Source organism: Nomascus leucogenys, chromosome X, assembly GCF_006542625.1.
Source record: "Nomascus leucogenys isolate Asia chromosome X, Asia_NLE_v1, whole genome shotgun sequence".
NCBI classification, from domain to species: Eukaryota; Metazoa; Chordata; class Mammalia; order Primates; family Hylobatidae; genus Nomascus; species Nomascus leucogenys.
The window spans coordinates 119,287,583-119,304,933 of record NC_044406.1 but is presented as its reverse complement, the minus strand read 5'-3'; the positions used below and the strand labels follow the sequence as shown (position 1 = coordinate 119,304,933).

The 17,351-nt window shown below is 42.7% G+C and overlaps 1 protein-coding gene and 1 non-coding gene across 4 annotated transcripts in view; both read left to right on the top strand.

Moving 5' to 3' along the window:
• The window catches only part of GPC3 (glypican 3), a 467,577-nt gene extending 455,184 nt beyond the window's left edge, over nt 1–12,393 (top strand). For all 3 annotated transcript variants that reach the window (XM_003272634.4, XM_003272633.4, XM_003272635.4), the window contains one exon: nt 11,845–12,393. In XM_003272634.4, the coding sequence (XP_003272682.1) occupies nt 11,845–12,014 (170 nt within the window). In that variant the 3' untranslated portion in view covers nt 12,015–12,393. The remainder of the gene's footprint in view (nt 1–11,844) is intronic.
• A 3,922-nt stretch (nt 12,394–16,315) lies between these two features.
• Nucleotides 16,316–16,419, top strand: LOC115833395. Its single transcript, XR_004028832.1, has one exon. It is a non-coding gene; the product is annotated as a U6 spliceosomal RNA (small nuclear RNA).
• The last annotated feature ends 932 nt before the right edge of the window (nt 16,420–17,351 follow it).

Genomic DNA, 17,351 nt, shown 5'->3' with positions numbered 1-17,351 from the left:
AAATACAAAAATTAGCCGGGTGTGGTGATGTGCATCTTAGTCCTACAGGCTGAGGAAGGAGGATGGCTTGAGCCTGGGTTGAGCTCACAGAGGTTGCAGTGAGCTACGATCGCACCACTGCATTCCAGCCTGGGCAACAGAGCCAGACCCTGTCTCAAAATAATAATAATAATAATAATAATAATGCAGCCTCAGATTAAAATCCTTGGTGAAAATTACCCTCTTCCCCATTCCCAATTGAAGAGCTATCTACATCTGCTATTCCAGGGTAGCACTCAAATATCCATTCATCTTCATTCTTTTGCACAACTTAACTTGACTTTCAAAGCACAGAAGGAGTACCATTTGGCATGGATGCTTTGGTATCAGGTGTATTCACACACAGACCCCTCTACAAGGTAAGATACCAGAGTAGTGGTGCACTCCCCTTAGGAACTAGGGAGCATCCCCAGATGCTGTTATCTCTTGGTTTCTAGTGTACGTTTTTTTTTCTTTAAATTATGGCAAAATATATAGAATGTAAACTTTGCCATTTTAACCAATTTTCATTTTTTATTGAGGTAAAATATACATATATACTTTGCTATCTTTATTAATTTTGAGTGTGCAGTTCAGTGGTAATAAATACATTTGTATTCTTTTTTTCTCCTTCATCCCTCCTGCTTCTCCCCTTCCCAGCCTCTGGTAACCACCAATCTACCTTCATGAGATCTATTTTTTAGCTCCCACATATGAGTGAGAACATGCAATATTTGTCTTTCTGTGCCTGGCTTATTTCACTTAACATAATGGCCTCCAATTCCATCCACATTGTTGCAAATGATAGGATCTCGTCCTTTTTTATAGCTGAATAGTACTCCACTGTGTATACATACCACATTTTCTTTATCCATTCATCTATTGATGCACACTTAGGTTACTTCCAAAGCTGGGCTATTGTGAATAGTGCTACAACAAACCTGGAAGTACAGATATCTCTTCAATATACTGATTCCCTTTGAGTATATACCTAGCAGTAGGATTGCTGGATCATATGGTTGTTTTATTTTTTGTTTTTTGAGGAACCTTCAAACTGTTCTCCATAGTGGTTGTTTTCATCTCTACCAACAGTGTACAAGGGTTCCCCTTTCTTCACATTTGAACCATTTTAAAGTGTGCAATTCAGTGGTGTTAATTTCTTTCACAATGTTGTGCAACCATCACCACTATTTCCAAAATATTTCATCACCCCAAAAAGAAACTGTAACCTTTAAGCCGTAACTCACCTTTCCCCTACCCCCAGCCCCTGGCAATCACTAATCTACTTTCTCTTTCTCTCTATTTGTTTATGCTGGACATTTCTTATAAATGGAATTATATACTATGTGGTATTTTGTGACTGGCTTCTTTTACTTACTATAATGGTTTTTTTAAGTTTTTTTTTTAATCTTGGCTATTCCACATCCTTCTTAATGTGTATATTAAGTTGTTCTTCAGCTAGATAGAAGAGGTGTATACATATCATTATGGAAAATAATTCTTTAGGCTGACCTGGAATGACACAAATGAAAGTGAGGAACATTTAAGTAATAATAACCTTAATGTCTCAGAACTTGTAAGGGCTGAAAATTGGACAAGCTGAAGAATTCCAGCATAAGTTTCTGTGTTATTCTAGAATACAGGCTAATTTCAATATGTGTTTGGTGCAACTAAAAACTAACAGCAAGAAGAGATAAGTTAGAGAAATGACTACCTTGTGGAGAATTTAGGGCCACCAACATATTAGAAGTAGTTAAAGTCCTGTCAGTGTTTGTCAACCTTTAGAAATTGACATCCCCACCGGGCACGGTGGCTCACGCCTGTAATCCCAGCACTTTGGGAGGCCGAGGCGGGTGGATCACGAGGTCAGGAGATCGAGACCACCCTAGCTAACACAGTGAAACCCCGTCTCCACTAAAAATACAAAAAATTAGCCAGGTGAGGTGGCGGGCGTCTGTAGTCCCAGCTACTCGGGAGGCTGAGGCAGGAGAATGGCGTGAACCCTGGGGGGTGGAGCCTGCAGTGAGCCGAGATCATGCCACTGCACTCCAGCCTGGGTGACAGCGAGACTGCCTCAAAAAAAAAAAAAAAAAAAAAAAAAAAGAAATTGACATCCCCGTTTGTTTATTTATTTATGAGACAGAGTCTTGCTCAAGGTTCATTCATGTAGTACCATTTATCAGTACATCATTCCTTTTTTTTTTTTTTTTTGGCTAATATTCCATTGAATGGATATACCACATTTTGTGTCTCCATTCATCTGTGGATGGACACTTAGGTTCTTTCCACCTTTTGGCTATTATGAATACAATGCAATGAACATTGGCATACAAGTATCTGTTTGAGTATCTGGTTACAGGTTGTTTATGCATCAACGACAGCAAGAATATAGTATTTTTAAAGGCCATTTTGCTTTGGAATTCTAGAGGCACCTTCTAACAAAACTTGGTTGTACAGACTGGTGAGGTGTTATGGCACTAACAGCACTGCCATGCACCCCAGGCACAGTCAGGGTGGCAAATGCCTCATTTCACTCACTCTCAGACTTCTCAGAGAATCCACATTAACTCCCCCTCTCTCCTTAACTCACTACTCACTGTCTTTTTTTAAGAGATGGGTCTCACTGTGTTGCCCAGACTGGAGTACAGTGGCTATTCATAGGTGTAGTCATAGTGCACTACAGTCTTGAACTCCTGGCCTCCCACCTCAGCAACCCAAGTAGCTGGGACTACAGGCAGGCACCATGGCTACATCTGGTTTCTTACCCAACAATCCTACTGAAACATCTTTCAAAAATCACCCTTAACCTTCTATTTAACATCTACAGTGGTTTCTTTTCAGTCTTTACTTTTCTTGACCCCTACACAACATTTGACCGTGTTAACCCACCCCTCTTTAAAGTGCTTCCCATCCCTTGCCTTCTCTAGATCAGTTATCTTGATCTTCTTCCCTGGCCCTTACTGTACAGTGTCTCTGTCCTCAGCTCCTCTTCTTCTACTGACTGTTAGGCCCATCATTTCCCATGGGAATGAGATAACCTTTCCTGTGGGAAGTAAAGGCTTTGATGAGCTTTGATCTCTGTGGAGCTGTTAGGCAGCCTCAGGCAAGAAGGACCTGTAGACATCAGAGGAGTGGTCATGACACTGCTGGGGAAGGTGGTGAGAATGCTGGGGCTGGTGGAGGAGAGCCACCACCCACATTACCCACACATACTGTCAGTGCTTCCCGGATGGGATTGTTCTGTTCCTGGGAATATGATTTGACTCATGATGTGCCTAAATAACTATGGTAGGCCAGGCACAGTGGCTCACGCCTGTAATCCTAGCACTTTGGAGGCTGAGGAAGGAGGATAATTTGAGGCCAGGAGTTTAAGACCAGCCTGGGCAACAGAGCAAGACCCTGTCTCTACAAAAAATAAAAATAAAAAAATTAGCCAGACGTGGTGGCACACGCCTGTGGTCCCAGCCACTTGAGAGGCTGAGGTGGCAGGATTGCTTGAGCCCAGGTGTTCGAGGCTGCTGTGAGCCATGATCGTGCCACTGAACTTGGAAATAGAGTGAGACCCCATCTCTATAAATAGTAAGTATGTAAGTAAGTGGTGGCCCATATGACTTTTTTATTCCTTTCTTAATGGCTACACATAATAGTGAAGCATAGCTGGTGGTTGAAACCCCCTGGAAACATTTGTGTTAGAAAAAGGAAGCAGTCTGAGCTCTACTTAAGGACAACCACTGTGATGTTTCCCTCATAACAAGGAAGTTGCCATAGAAAAGATTACATTAAGTCACTCATCAGGAATTTGTGAGTCAGAAGGTCCAGTGTGGTAATTGACAAAGCCCAGGTGACCCAAGTTGCCTAACAGTGCTGGGGTTGTTTTTTTGTTTGTTTGTTTGTGACAAGGTCTTACTCTATCACCCAGGCTGTAGTGCAGTGGCACAATCACAGCTCACTGCAGCCTCAACCTCCTGAACTCAAGCAATCATCCCACGTCAGCCTCCCAAGTAGCTGGAACTACAAGCACACGCCACCATGCCCCAGCTAACTTTGGTGTTTTTTGTAGAAACAAGGTTTCACCATGTTGCCAAGGCTGGTTTCAAACTCCTGGGCTCAAGTGACCCATCCCCCTTGGCCTACCAGAATCCTGGGATTACAAGGTATAAGCCACCGTGCCCAACCTCTAACAGTGTTTTTAAGATTTTTCTACCTAAATCCCGCCACTACATCACAGAAGGGTGAGTGAATCCCTACTCCTGAGGATTTGAGACATAACCTGCTAAACAGGAAATGTCTGATGAAGTCTTCAGTGAGCTTGCAACTAATACATTTCTGCTCCATCATTAGCCTTGCATATTTTAGTATAAAAAAGTGTGCTTTCCCCCTAATTCCCTAGGAAGAAGCATGCGATGGCCTCATGTACCTACAACCCACTGCAGTGTAATCTGAAGATACACATACTCCAGACTGAGAAACAGAGGCCTATATAATACGAGAGGCCATGCCTCAGCTAATGGGAAAAATTCATTATATTCTTTCAACATCCTATTGTTGTAACTAAAGATGTTTGCAAGCTGGAATGAGCCATAAGAAATGAAGTGGACATCTCATTGCCCAAACCCTCTTCTAGGAGAGGCCATTGGATTATTCCCAGGTGTTACTGTCATTTAGTGGGCAAAATTAGCAACTCATTTGTTTGTCAAAAAGGCAGATTGTGGGCCGGGTGTGGTGGCTCACACCTGTAATCCAAGCACTTTGGGAGGCCAAGGCAGGCAGATTGCTTGAGCTCAGGAGTTCGAGACCAGCCTGGACAACATGGTGAAACCCTGTCTCTGCAAAATATACAAAAATAATCCAGGAGTGGTGGTATGTATTTGTAATCCCAGCTACTCAGGAGGCTGAGGGCACAAGAATCACTTGGACTCTGGAGGTGGAGGTTGCAGTGAGCCAAGATCGTGTCACTGCACTCCAGCCTGGGTGACACAGCGAGACTGTCTCAGAAAAAAGGCAGATTGTTAAATGAGCCCATTCCCAAAAGAAGTCCCATTAGACCAGTTAAAAACCAGAGGTCTCAAGTATTCCTTGTCCTCCTCATCTGATCTATGAAGAAGAAAATCTAGACTCCCAGAGACCCAAGGGTCATTTGCAAAGTCATTTTCTTCTGCTTTAAAGTCTAGTCATTTCACATCTAAAAGTTGACAAAAGAGGAGGTATTGAGGTGGCAGGAAAGAGGGTTGTGCTGAAGGGAGAACAAGGAAACCAGGGTCTGTTTTGGATTCAAGAACAAATGGCAGAGCCCAATGGCTCCTGTGGGAACAGGCAGCAGAGTGAGCAGTATTGCAATAAATGTGATTTCTCCAGAGATTTCCCCCAGCTTCAGCCTCTGGGGTTTGCCAAGCAATGTCCTGAGGTTTCACGTATGCATGTCTTGGAGGCCAACTGTACACAGCAAATGCAAAACACAGAGATAGCAGTATTGCTCTGTTGCTATATTAGGGCCAGATTGAAGCCATCTGCTGATGCAAGCTTGGCAAGTAAGAAACCCCCATGCTTGGCTCAGCAGTAGCATTTTCTCTCCTGGCATTTTGATAGCAACACTTCTTTCAGGCTGCCCTGTGAAGTCTTCCTGTGGTATGGGTGAAGCCCTCATAGCAATGCATCATCCTCCTTGAAGCCCACACCCTCAGAGGGTGAGCATTTGCTTCCTATTATGTGCTCAAGACTCCAGTAGCTTTGTAAGGGCCCAAAGGCTTGTCTTCCTGGCTCCCAGATCCCCCTGTGCATGCCTGTCCATGCCTGCTTGATGCACCCCAGGTCCAGCAACTTCTCCCCCAAAGCTCTGTGTGTACTGCCTTCAATGGAAGTTGTTATGCCAGAGTTTAAAAGCAAAACAGAAACAATCCAGCATGGATGTGTTTATTGCCAGGATCTCTCATCCAAGATTAAAAAACAGCTCAAGAAAAAAAGAGAATTCAGAATTTGGTAGCTGATGAATATCACCAGAGAAACATACCAAGGGAAGCAACTGATTGACCTGACTTGCTTATGGAGGCCCTGTCAGGGACAGCCACCTTGGCTGCTGTAGGTGGAAGAATGATTATAGCCTGCAGCAGGCTATGTCCCTCACTGGGCTGCAAGAGCCTTGGAATCAGAGAGAAATAAAACTAGAAGGAAACTTAGAGGTCATCCAGTTCAATACCTTAATTTACCAGATGGGGCAACTGAGGCCCAGAAAAGAAGGAAATGACTTGTCTAAGGTGAGATAATAAGTCAGTAGCTAAACTAGGCTTGGAACCCGGGGCTCCAGACTGCCAGGATGCACAGGATCACTTGAGGCCAGGAATTTAAGACCAGCCTTCTAGGGACTCTGCTAGGAGACGCTGAATAACCAAAGATGGAGGGCTCTCTATTTATTGCTTTTCTCAATACAGAAAAACTTTTCAACACACAAAAAAATGCAGACCTTAATGACTGACAATTATTTTAAAAAAGAATTATCTAATCTGCAGCACAAAGGACATGAAGGTGAAATGAGAGTCAGGGGCTGAGTGTGTAATTAGTACAGATGTTGAGTCTACCCTTTGGGCATAGTTAAACTGATTACAAATAGAAACAGATTTTTGGATTTAGCATGAAAATCTCCTTGCTGGCCCAAAAGGTTCTCACTGATGATCAAGATAGAAACAATTTATGTGCATTTTATAATATGTACCTAATACAGCAAAAATACGTTCTGGAAAATCACTGATAAACATAAAGATATGAATGATTGAAAAGAGAATGGTTTGTGGTGATTCTCATAATACATCTGGTTTGTAGCAAACTGAGAAGTTTCTGGTTTGGTGTAGATTTAGCCACTTTGTAGGTTTTTTTGTTTTGTTTTGTTTTTTTAACTTTGCTACTGGCTGATCCCCAGATACTATTCCCACAGGCTTCTTGTTTATTTCAACACAAGATGTCTGACAAGTCTCTCCCTCTTAGAGCTGTCTCCCACAGTGTTAACAATCATCTTTCTAAAAAACACAAATCAGACTGTGTTGTTTGCTTACTTCAAAACCTTCAGTGGCTCCCTGTTGCTCACAGAAGAGTTTTACTTTCCTAATCCACCATAATTTGGCTCTTACTTGTCCCTCCGCCTTACCTTTCATCACCCACCACCTCTTCCCCCACAGTACACACACACACACACACACACACATACACACCACAACAATGTACATTCTGTGGCTCCTCCTACCATGGAGGCTACTTGCTGCTTCTGAATATGCCTCATAGACATTCTCTGAGCTTGGTGATTTTGGTCAGGCTGCACCCTCTGCCTGGAATAACCATTCATTCAGCCCCTGCCATAATTCTGTCCATCCTTCATGCTGTAGATTATGTCCCAATTATTCTTAATTTTATTTTTTATTTTTATTTCAATAGTTTTTAGGTACAGGTGTTGTTTGGTTACATGGATGAGTTCTTTAGTGGTGAATTTTCAGATTTTAGTGCACCCATCGTCCAAGCAGTGTACACTGTACCCAATATGTAGTCTTTTATCCCTCACCCCACCCCCACACTGTCCCCCGAGTCCCCAGTGTCTATTATGTCATTCTTGTGCCTTTGTGTCCTCATAGCTTAGCTCCCACTTATAAGTGAAAACATATGATGTTTGGTTTTCCATTCCTGAGTTACTTCCCTCAGAATAATGGCCTCCAGCTCCATCCAAGTTGCTGCAAAAGACATTATTTCATTCATTTTTATGACTGAGTAGTGTTACATGGTATATGTATACCACATTTTCTTTATCCACTTGTTGGTTGATGGATACTTAGGCTGGATCCATATTTTTGCAATTGCAAATGGAGCTGCTATAACCATGCGTGTTCATGTGTCCTTTTCATAGAATGACTTCTTTTCCTTTGGGTAGATACCCAGTAGTGGGATATCCCAATTGTTTTAAGAAGTCTTCCCAGATCTTTCTATTTGGAATTTTTATCTCTTTCTCTTCTATCCCCGAGGTGTTTTGCTTGTGCCTTTAACTGAGCCCTTTCTACTTTCTGCCACGTAGCAAGTTGGATTGTCTCTTGATCAATTTCCCTTGCCAGTGAGGGGACTCATGAAGGCAGACAGTAAATCTTTCTCTAACCCTCAACTGTGATGCTTGAGACATCATAGGCTAGTTTTGTTTGTTGAATTAAATTGGATTACATTTCCCCTGTCCAGAAATGTCTGTATTTATCTTTCACCAAAAATCCTATTTCCTCTGTCTCCATAATGCTTCATTATTGTGCTAAGCTATTCCCTTTATCTCTAATCTTCATGATGGTGGCCCAAGCGTACAGTGGCTTTGCGGGGATTCCTATCAATTATAAGCCACAGGTGCCTGGCTATGGAATTGGGTGATAAACTTTTGCTACTGCTGAATGAAGAGCCTCAGGAAACCTGCAGCCATAGCTTATGGAACACAGGGAGATAGGATTCTGAATATTCCTGGGGGCCTTTTGGAGGTAGAAGACTTGGCCACCTTTGTGGTTGGGGTATCTAATGGCTTTGGCCATCATTGTTGATTTCTTCAGGGAAATAGAACTGATATGATAATTCCCATTCCCAACCCAGAGCTCTTTTCAGGATTTCAAAAAATTTAACAAGGCTACTTAATCAAGTATGTGGTCAATTTTATGTGCAAACAGTGACTTTGCTCTCATGCTTTTTGGAAGTTCTCTTTGGCACTGTGTATTTCACTAATGGAGTTTGTTTTCAAGAAGAATCCATTACTACTTAATTACTGTAATTTATTTGGTATATAGAATTTTTCAAGAGGCAATATAGCTTCATTTGAGGTTTAGAGTCAGACCTGGACTCAAATAGCTCTTCTACCCCATAGCAGCTGTGTAAATATGGGCAAAATAATTAACCTGAGCTTGAGCTTCCTCTCCAGCAAAATGGGAATTATAATACCTACCTTATAACATCGTGGAGATGGTTAAATTAAATGAAATAATGTACAGAAATAGTTTAACACAGTGCCTGGCCTACAGTGAGGACTCAGTAGTTGGGGGTCATTACTATAATTTCAAAATACAGGGCCCAAGAGATAGAAATAACAAAAGAAGGCCAGGCGTGGTGGCTCACGCTTGTAATTCCAGCATTTTGGGAGGCCGAGGTGGTCAGATCGCTTGAGCTCAGGAGTTTGAGACCAACCTGGGCAACATGGCAAAACCCCGTCTATAAAAAAATAAAAATAAAAATAAAATACAAATAATAGCCAGGCAGGGTGGCACATGCCTGGCTATTATTTGTATTTTTTTTTCTAGAGACGGGGTTTTGCCATGGCCCCGGCTACTTGGGAGGCCAATGTGGGAGGATTGCTTGAGCCCTGGAAATCGAGGCTGCATTGAGCCGTGTTCGCACCACTATACTGCAGCCTGGGCGACACAGAAAGACCCTGTCTAAAAAAAAACAAAAAAAAACAAAACGAAAAACAAACAAAATCAGAAGAGGTCTTTACTGGCAAAAAAAAAAAAAAGAAACAACTGGATTTAAAAAAACTTCTGGGTTTGCCATAACTACTACAGTAAACAAAACTGTTGAAAGTTAGCAGATGATTTGAAGAAAGAAACAGTGTAGGAGCTGAGCAGTGACATTAATAGATATTGTTTCATCTTGATGTTGGGCAAGGGGCACTATCCAGAAAAGGAAACTGAAAGCAATGCTGAGAGTGCTCTCATTCAGGTCAACCCTAAAAATACTCCTCTTCATTTAAGTTGAGAAGTTGCTGTGAGAACCAAGGCTGGGCTTTCAACAGATCTAGCCATATGTGCTCTCCACTTTGGTGAAACCCGATCGTGACCTAAGCCTGTGCTATCCTTGCCGACTGACAGCTGACCTCGGCCTTCTCTGTGCACCCTGCATAGTTCACCTTTCAAAGAAAGAGGTCTGATTTCCAAGTAGAGCATTGCTCTTTGTTCTTTTTCTCTTTTTATTTTGTTTGTAGGTATTTATTTTGGAAGGGAGGGAATCTAGATTATAGTCTGCTCAATTGCTTCTCCCTGGGTAAGAGAGTTTCCTGGAAAATTTGATTTGAATTATTATGAGTACTCAGGAAGAAAAACTCTCTGCTTTTAAATGAGTAAAATGTAACCAGATTCATATATCTTAAACATTAGGACATTATTTCTTTCTACAGCCATGAAAATAGTTATAGTTAATAACAAAATGGAGAAAATATTTGTATAAAATACAGGCAAAAGTTCAACAAAATATATATTATTAAAATGAATGGGAAAAATATCAATACCCACTAGATAAAAAGGCAAAAGGTATAAACTACTACACATTGAGAAATATAATTAGTAAACTAAAACATAGGAAAAGTTTGTCTGCACTAGTAATCAAATCCCTGCAAATTAAAGAAACGTTTAGATGTCGCCTTATATTAGCAAAAAATATCTTTTTTCAATGGAGGTGCCGTAAAATTGTTTCTCTCATCATTGCTGGTGGCAATATAGATTACAATAGACCTTTTGGAAATTGGCATCTTAGTCTGTGAAATTAGACTCCCTGGCTTTGATCACTTTGACCTTGCTGCCTGCCCTAACCAGTGCCAGCCTTAGCAGAGCCTTGGTCCTGCGCCCTGCTCTGTACTGGACCAGCTGAGTCCCCACACTTTCTTCCTGTGACTTATTGAGTGTTTCATCCCCTGTAAGAGAAGCTCTTCCTTCCTCTTCCTTCCTTCCCTCTGTAGAATCCCAGTCATTTCCTCTGTGCCTGTTGCTGGGCATCTCAGTGTCCCAAAGGATCTTTCTAGCTCCCTTGGCTACCGGACAGTTGGCTGGTGAAGTTGCTCACATCATATCACCTTCATAAGATATCGAAATAGCAACATTGGCAACGGAGTCTAGAAGAGCCAAGAGAATAGATTTGATCTCTAAATCTGGAAAAGCAAATCTGAAAGATATTGAGCCCTTGGCCAGGGTCAGCCATCTTGAATTTCCTGATAAACCACTGTCTTCCTTAGATTTGCCTTCTGGGGCCACCTTTGCTTTAGGACAAGCTAAATGACACCCTGATTTCTTTTCAGAATCATGAACATATATCATAAATGCTAGGCAGTCAAAGAATGAAAGGCTCTTGCCCATTAGCCTCTCCTTACTCCCATTCACTTGGTATCAGTTTAAATCTATGCTTCGATCAATTTTGCTTTTTTGCGAGGATTGTTTCTAGGGGGAAATGAAAAGACCTTATAGATAAAAGGAGAATTATCTGGGAAAATAAAACAACTTTCAACAGCAAACTACCTATCCTCAACCCTAATTAAAGGAAAGCTCCCAGGACAAGGAAATGCATATAAGGTGCAGGGCCTAAGAGAGGTACACTGGGAACCCACAGCACCCCCTCCCCACCAGGACACATACACACAAGAACACAACCACATGGTATAGTCACCCATATGGCATCTTACGTTTTGACACCCATAAGATCTGGTGAAAATGCCCTTCAAGCAAAACCTTGCCTGGGAGGAGATGTTGCAAAGGGCTATCGTGCACCCTACAATGTGGATGCAGCCAAAGGGGAGTGGGGTGCAGCCTGTTCGCTCCCCACTCCTGCTTGCTGTGATCGCTGGAAGGAGCACTTCTGGCTGGCTTCTTCCACTGCCTCCCCTCTCCCCGCCCCCACCCCCACATATCCTTCTTTTTCCCATCTCACAGTGGCCTTTTTCTCCCCCCTAAAAAAGAGAATCAAAGCTGAGGCTTTCCAGTGGTCCAGACACATGCTCGAGCTGTGGATAGTGTTATACTGAGGCTATGGGTAGACTTGCATTTCAAATCCTTCTCTTTTGATTGACAGAACTGGCCTATGATCTGGATGTGGATGATGCGCCTGGAAACAATCAGCAGGCGACTCCGAAGGACAACGAGATAAGCACCTTTCACAACCTTGGGAACGTTCATTCCCCGCTGAAGCTTCTCACCAGCATGGCCATCTCGGTGGTGTGCTTCTTCTTCCTGGTGCACTGACTGCCTGGTGCCCAGCACATGTGCTGCCCTACAGCACCCTGTGGTCTTCCGCGATAAAGGGAACCACTTTCTTATTTTTTTCTATTTTTTGTATCCTGTATACCTCCTCCAGCCATGAAGTAGAGGACTAACCATGTGTTATGTTTTCGAAAATCAAATGGTTGGTATCTTTTGGAGGAAGATACATTTTAGTGGTAGTATATAGATTGTCCTTTTGCAAAGAAAAAAAACCATCAAGTTGTGCCAAATTATTTTCCTATGTTTGGCTGCTAGAACATGGTTACCATGTCTTTCTCTCTCTCTCTCACTCCCTTTCTATCTTTCTCTCTCTCTCTTTGCATGGATTTCTTTGAAAAAAAATAAATTGCTCCAATAAAAATGTATTGGCTCTTTTTTTGCAAATCGTCGTCTATGGTGACTGTGCAATGCTTTTTTTCCTTCTCACTAAACTTTCTATCCAGTATATTCTTATCAGGCCCCAACAGGGTCCTTGAAACCCACCTCCCTGCCTTCCTTCTGGGTGGAAATCAATCCTGACTCCAAGAACCAATAAGAGCCACACCCTCGCAATCCACAATCTTCATTTCGAAACCTTGGGTTAGAGTATCTTGTCTACGAAACCGAAGGTATCTCAAAAGAGTTACCTGGTCTGGTCTTGCTTTACAACTTTTACTTTGCCAAAAATGCTTTGCCCAAATAGGAATCCTCTATGTAAATCAGGTACAGTTACACCATTCATCTTCTCCCTTCTCCCAAATCAGGACAGGTGAGCCCAAACAGTGCAAAGAAATCACTCCCCAGCTTCTTTGCTGCTGTCTCAGGCTTGCTGTGTTGCCTCTCTCCACAGGGGCTGCCACATGGCATGGGCAGCCGTTGCTTTGGGTCAGGTTGCAGAAGGTGTCATCAGCAAACCCATGATTTATAGGGAGCAACTCTCACTCTTGGCCTCAGGTGAGCTTCTTCAACATTCATTTATTCAACGAGTAGGTTTTGCATACCTGTTGGGTTTCAGGTACTGTACCAGATGCTGGAGACAGTGGAAAACAAAAGAGAACTGAGCCCTGCTCTCATGGAACTGAAGGTCTGACACCAGTAGTAATTATTACAACACTGGCTTTTCATCAACCATAGGCCCAGTATTATTACTCAAAATCTGTTTTTTGCAGGGTGTGGTGGCTTATGCCTGTAATCCCAACACTTTGGGAGGCTGAGGCGGGTGGATCATTTGAGTCAGGAGTTTGAGACCAGCCTGGCCAACACGGCAAAACCCCGTCTGTACTAAAAATACAAAAAAATTAGCCAGGTGTGGTGGCAGGTGCCTGTAATCCCAGCTACTCAGGAGCCTGAGGCAGGAGAATCGCTTGAACCTGGGAGGCAGAGGTTGCAGTGAGCTGAGATCATGCCATTGCACTCCAGCCTGGATGACAGAGTGAGACTCTGTCTCAAAAAAAAAAAATCTGTTTTTTACACATACGACGTTGCAATAATAATGGCACTTATGTTAGGTAATACTCGGACATTCTGCTGCCAAGGGATCCCAGGAATAACCACCCTGCCATTTTTGTAATGTGTATAATGCTTAGCACATTGCCCTGTTGCCAGGTCAGGTCAATAGAGACATTGTTGATTCTTTCTAAAGGGGGAGGACTCAACTCCCACCTGATAAATATAAGACAGAGAGGGTGAGATGCACTGAAGGGGTGTGAGCAAAGGTTAAGGAATGGACGGGGACGTCCCCTTTGATTCTACGAGGTGGTCCTAGTCAGGATCTCCGATTTCGGTCCCATGGCAGGGGGTCACCATGCGGGAAGCAGAATGTGTAATTTCTCACAACTTATTGTACCCCTTCTCCTGCTGTCACCAACATACTTCTGTCTCCTGCAGAGCACAATTTTCCAATATCCATCTTCATCCTTTGCAGAAATGCTCACAAACACAAATTGGAAATATTTGGTTTAGCGTTTCCTTTGGTTAGTTTTATCGAAGTTAAGACTACAATCATCAGTTGTATGTGTTAATGTGATCTCAATGATTTGTAATAGTGCGTAAGACCTGAAAGAGAAAGAAGCCAGTTGTCTTTGTTTTTAAACCATCATTCTTTGTGCATTTGAATCGGGTTTGTAAGAAACTTTGGGCTTTGGTTTATGAAACCTACACATGGCAAAGGTTTGCTGCTCGGACTCAGAGTCTAATATAGCAACACCAACCCAGAAGAAGGATTTAAAGCTCAGTTATCATCTAATAACTGTCCCTGTCATTCCATGGAAATGTTGTTATTTGATGTGGCAAAAAGTAATTTGTGGCTCAGAGACCAAGCTTTGCTCCTGCAAGCAGGAGAGGACTGTCTTAAAGTCCATTTCTCCTCTCTGGGAGGCAAAGGAGATTGTCAGTTTTCGCACACCCTTCTCATCCACTTCCTCTCTCTAGACCTCAGTTTCCCTATTGTCAAATGGAGAATGAGGACAAGATTTCTAACCTCTTTGTTACTCAGATTTTGTGGCACCATTCAACCCAAAAGGCAGTCAATGCCAGTCCCTCTGCCCAGCTGGTGGCATGAATGTGCTGTCCCTCCAATGCCTCTCAGAACTTTTCCAGCCTAAGGTCATATTTGACTTGCTTCAGTTTCCAGAACATGACCCCAGGCACCCTGTGTTTCTGCTGTCCTGGTACTCTGTCTGCAGCTATGGGCCATCCAGCCTGAGCGAGGAGGACCAGAAGATAACTCCCCTGTCATGTCCAAGACCTGCTGGCTTCAGCTACGTAGATGGGATTAAACTGGATAACCACACACATGTTTAAAACATGGAAAATCCACCATATCCTATTGGCATCAACTATGTATCATCAATGGCCTGTCTCTTTGAGCTTTTTGCCTCTGTCTTTTCCTATCTTGCTATGTATTTTTTTAATTATTGCTCTAGTTCAGAATCAAGTTTCATGGCTAGTTAGTGGCTTTTCCTCTTTGACGTGTTGATTCTACCATTTTATTTTTTTTTTAAACAGAGTCTCCCTCTGTCACCCAGGCTGGAGTATGATGGCACAATCTTGGCTCACTGCAGCCTCCACCTCCCGGGTTCCAGCAATTCTCCTGCCTCAGCCTCCCGAGTAGCTGGGGACTATAGGCACACATCACTAGGCTTGGCTGATTTTTCTATCTTTTTGTAAAGATGGGATTTCACCATGTTGCCCAGGCTGGTCTCAAACTCCTGACCTCAAGTGATCCACCTGCCTTGGCCTCCCATGGTGCTGGGATAATCATACACATGTATAAAACGTGGAAAATCCACCATATCCTATTGGCTTTAAGCTGGGATTACAGGTGTGAGCCACCGCACCTGGCCTGATTCTACCCTTTGATTTAAACTTTCTACACTTGAATTATGTTAAGATGACTGTTTTTTCTTAGAAGAGACCTGGGAGCTGGGAAGTTGCCCCATTGTGTTGGAAGGCCTCTTCCTCATTGGATGCGTGAGTGAACTTCCATCAACTCAACTCTGGTACTTGAATAAGGTTAATTCCAAAAATAACAGATACTGAGTCCCTAGACTGGAAGGGACCTGATAGTTCATCCCACAATGTTTGCTTGATTACCTCCTAAGGCAGGGCTCTCACTAGGTCACAAAGTAGCCTGTTTGGTTGTTGGATACCTCGAATTTTTAGCAAATCCATTTCTTAAAGGAAAAGAGTGATCACAAATGAAATACAGGTAATAAAAAATCTAACAACACATAATTATGTAAAGTTTAGAAAATGATGTTTGCCCCATAATTCCATACCACATAGAAATCCACTATTAAATATTTATATTTTTCCATACAAAAAAAATTAGCCAGGCGTGGTGGCGGGCGCCTGTAGTCCCAGCTACTTGGGAGGCTGAGGCAGGAGAATGGTGTGAACCCGGGAGGCGGAGCTTGCAGTGAGCCGAGATTGTGCCACTGCACTCCAGCCTGGGCAACAGAGCAAGACTCCGTCTCAAAAAAAAAATTTATATTTTTCCAGTCTTTCACCCCCTCTCTGTATATGTATATTCACACACGAGATTGTATTGAACATACAATTCTTTTTTTTTGCAGTTGCATACTGTTGCAGTATTTACAACCAATGCTTTATTGAGAAATATATGTTTTTAATTTATTTTTTATTATACTTTAAGTCCTGGGATACATGTGCAGAACGTGTATGAGCATACAATTCTATAATATGAATCAGTCTTTATTAGGGTGAGCCTAAATCTGCCTTCCTATTATTTCCTCCTATGGTTCCAGCTCTTCCATAAAGAAAATCCTGAGATTCAGATGGCCGTGCTCACTTGGGCAGCACATACACTAAAATCGGAATGATACAGAGATTAGCATGGGCCCTGCGCATGAATGACATGCAAATTTGTGAAGCATTCCATATTTTTAGCAACATTGATGGAACTAGAGGCCATTGTTTTAAGTAAAACAACTCGGAGATAGAAAGTTAAATACTGCATGTCCTCACTTATAAGTGGGAGCTAAATAACGTGTACACATGAACATTGAGAGTGGAATAATAAACACTGGAGACTGGGAAAGGTGAGAGGATGGGAGGGAGTAAGGGGTAAGAAATTACTTAATGGGTACAATGTACACTATTTGGGTGATGGTTACACTAAAAGCCCAGACTTCACCACTATGCAATACATCCATGAATCAAAACTGCACTTGTGTCCCTTAAATTTACACAAACAAAAAAAAAGAGACTACGATGGCACTAGTTTTCACATAGCTCCCTTTTTGCAATAATTTTCAGTCACTGACACTTGCCTCCTCTGGGTTGTCTGCTTTCCCAAACACATTGGACAGCATTGACAAGCTCCTTCGTGAGCCAGGCTCCAGTGGGCCAGTGGTCCTCTTGTCCTGTCAGGCCCATAGCTGAGCCCATGGCAGGGAGAGCCTGAACAGAGTGGCCGATGGGTGTCTCTGTTCCCGCAGAAGTCCAGGACCTCTGCCAGAGCAGTCCTAGGATTCAGACACTTGCTGAGCAGCCACATCACACTCTTTAGTGCATGATAATTCCGTGTTCTGGCTAACTGCAACTGTGATAGGTTTTTTCAAGAATGGCTGCCCAGCCAGGTCTCTTCCATCCCATACTTGCACAATTGGTTTTTTAAATACATTCCAAAGGCTTTTGGTTTCCCTTGTCTATGGATTGAGCCAGATGCCATACACTATGTGTGTGTGTGTGTGTGTGTGTGTGTGTGTGCACTTGTGTGTGTGTTTGTGTGTGTGTACTGGGGTGGAGAAATATTTTTTTCTTGCCAAGGCCACAGCATTTTTGGAAGTCCTTTTTGGAATTGCTGTTGAGCTAGTT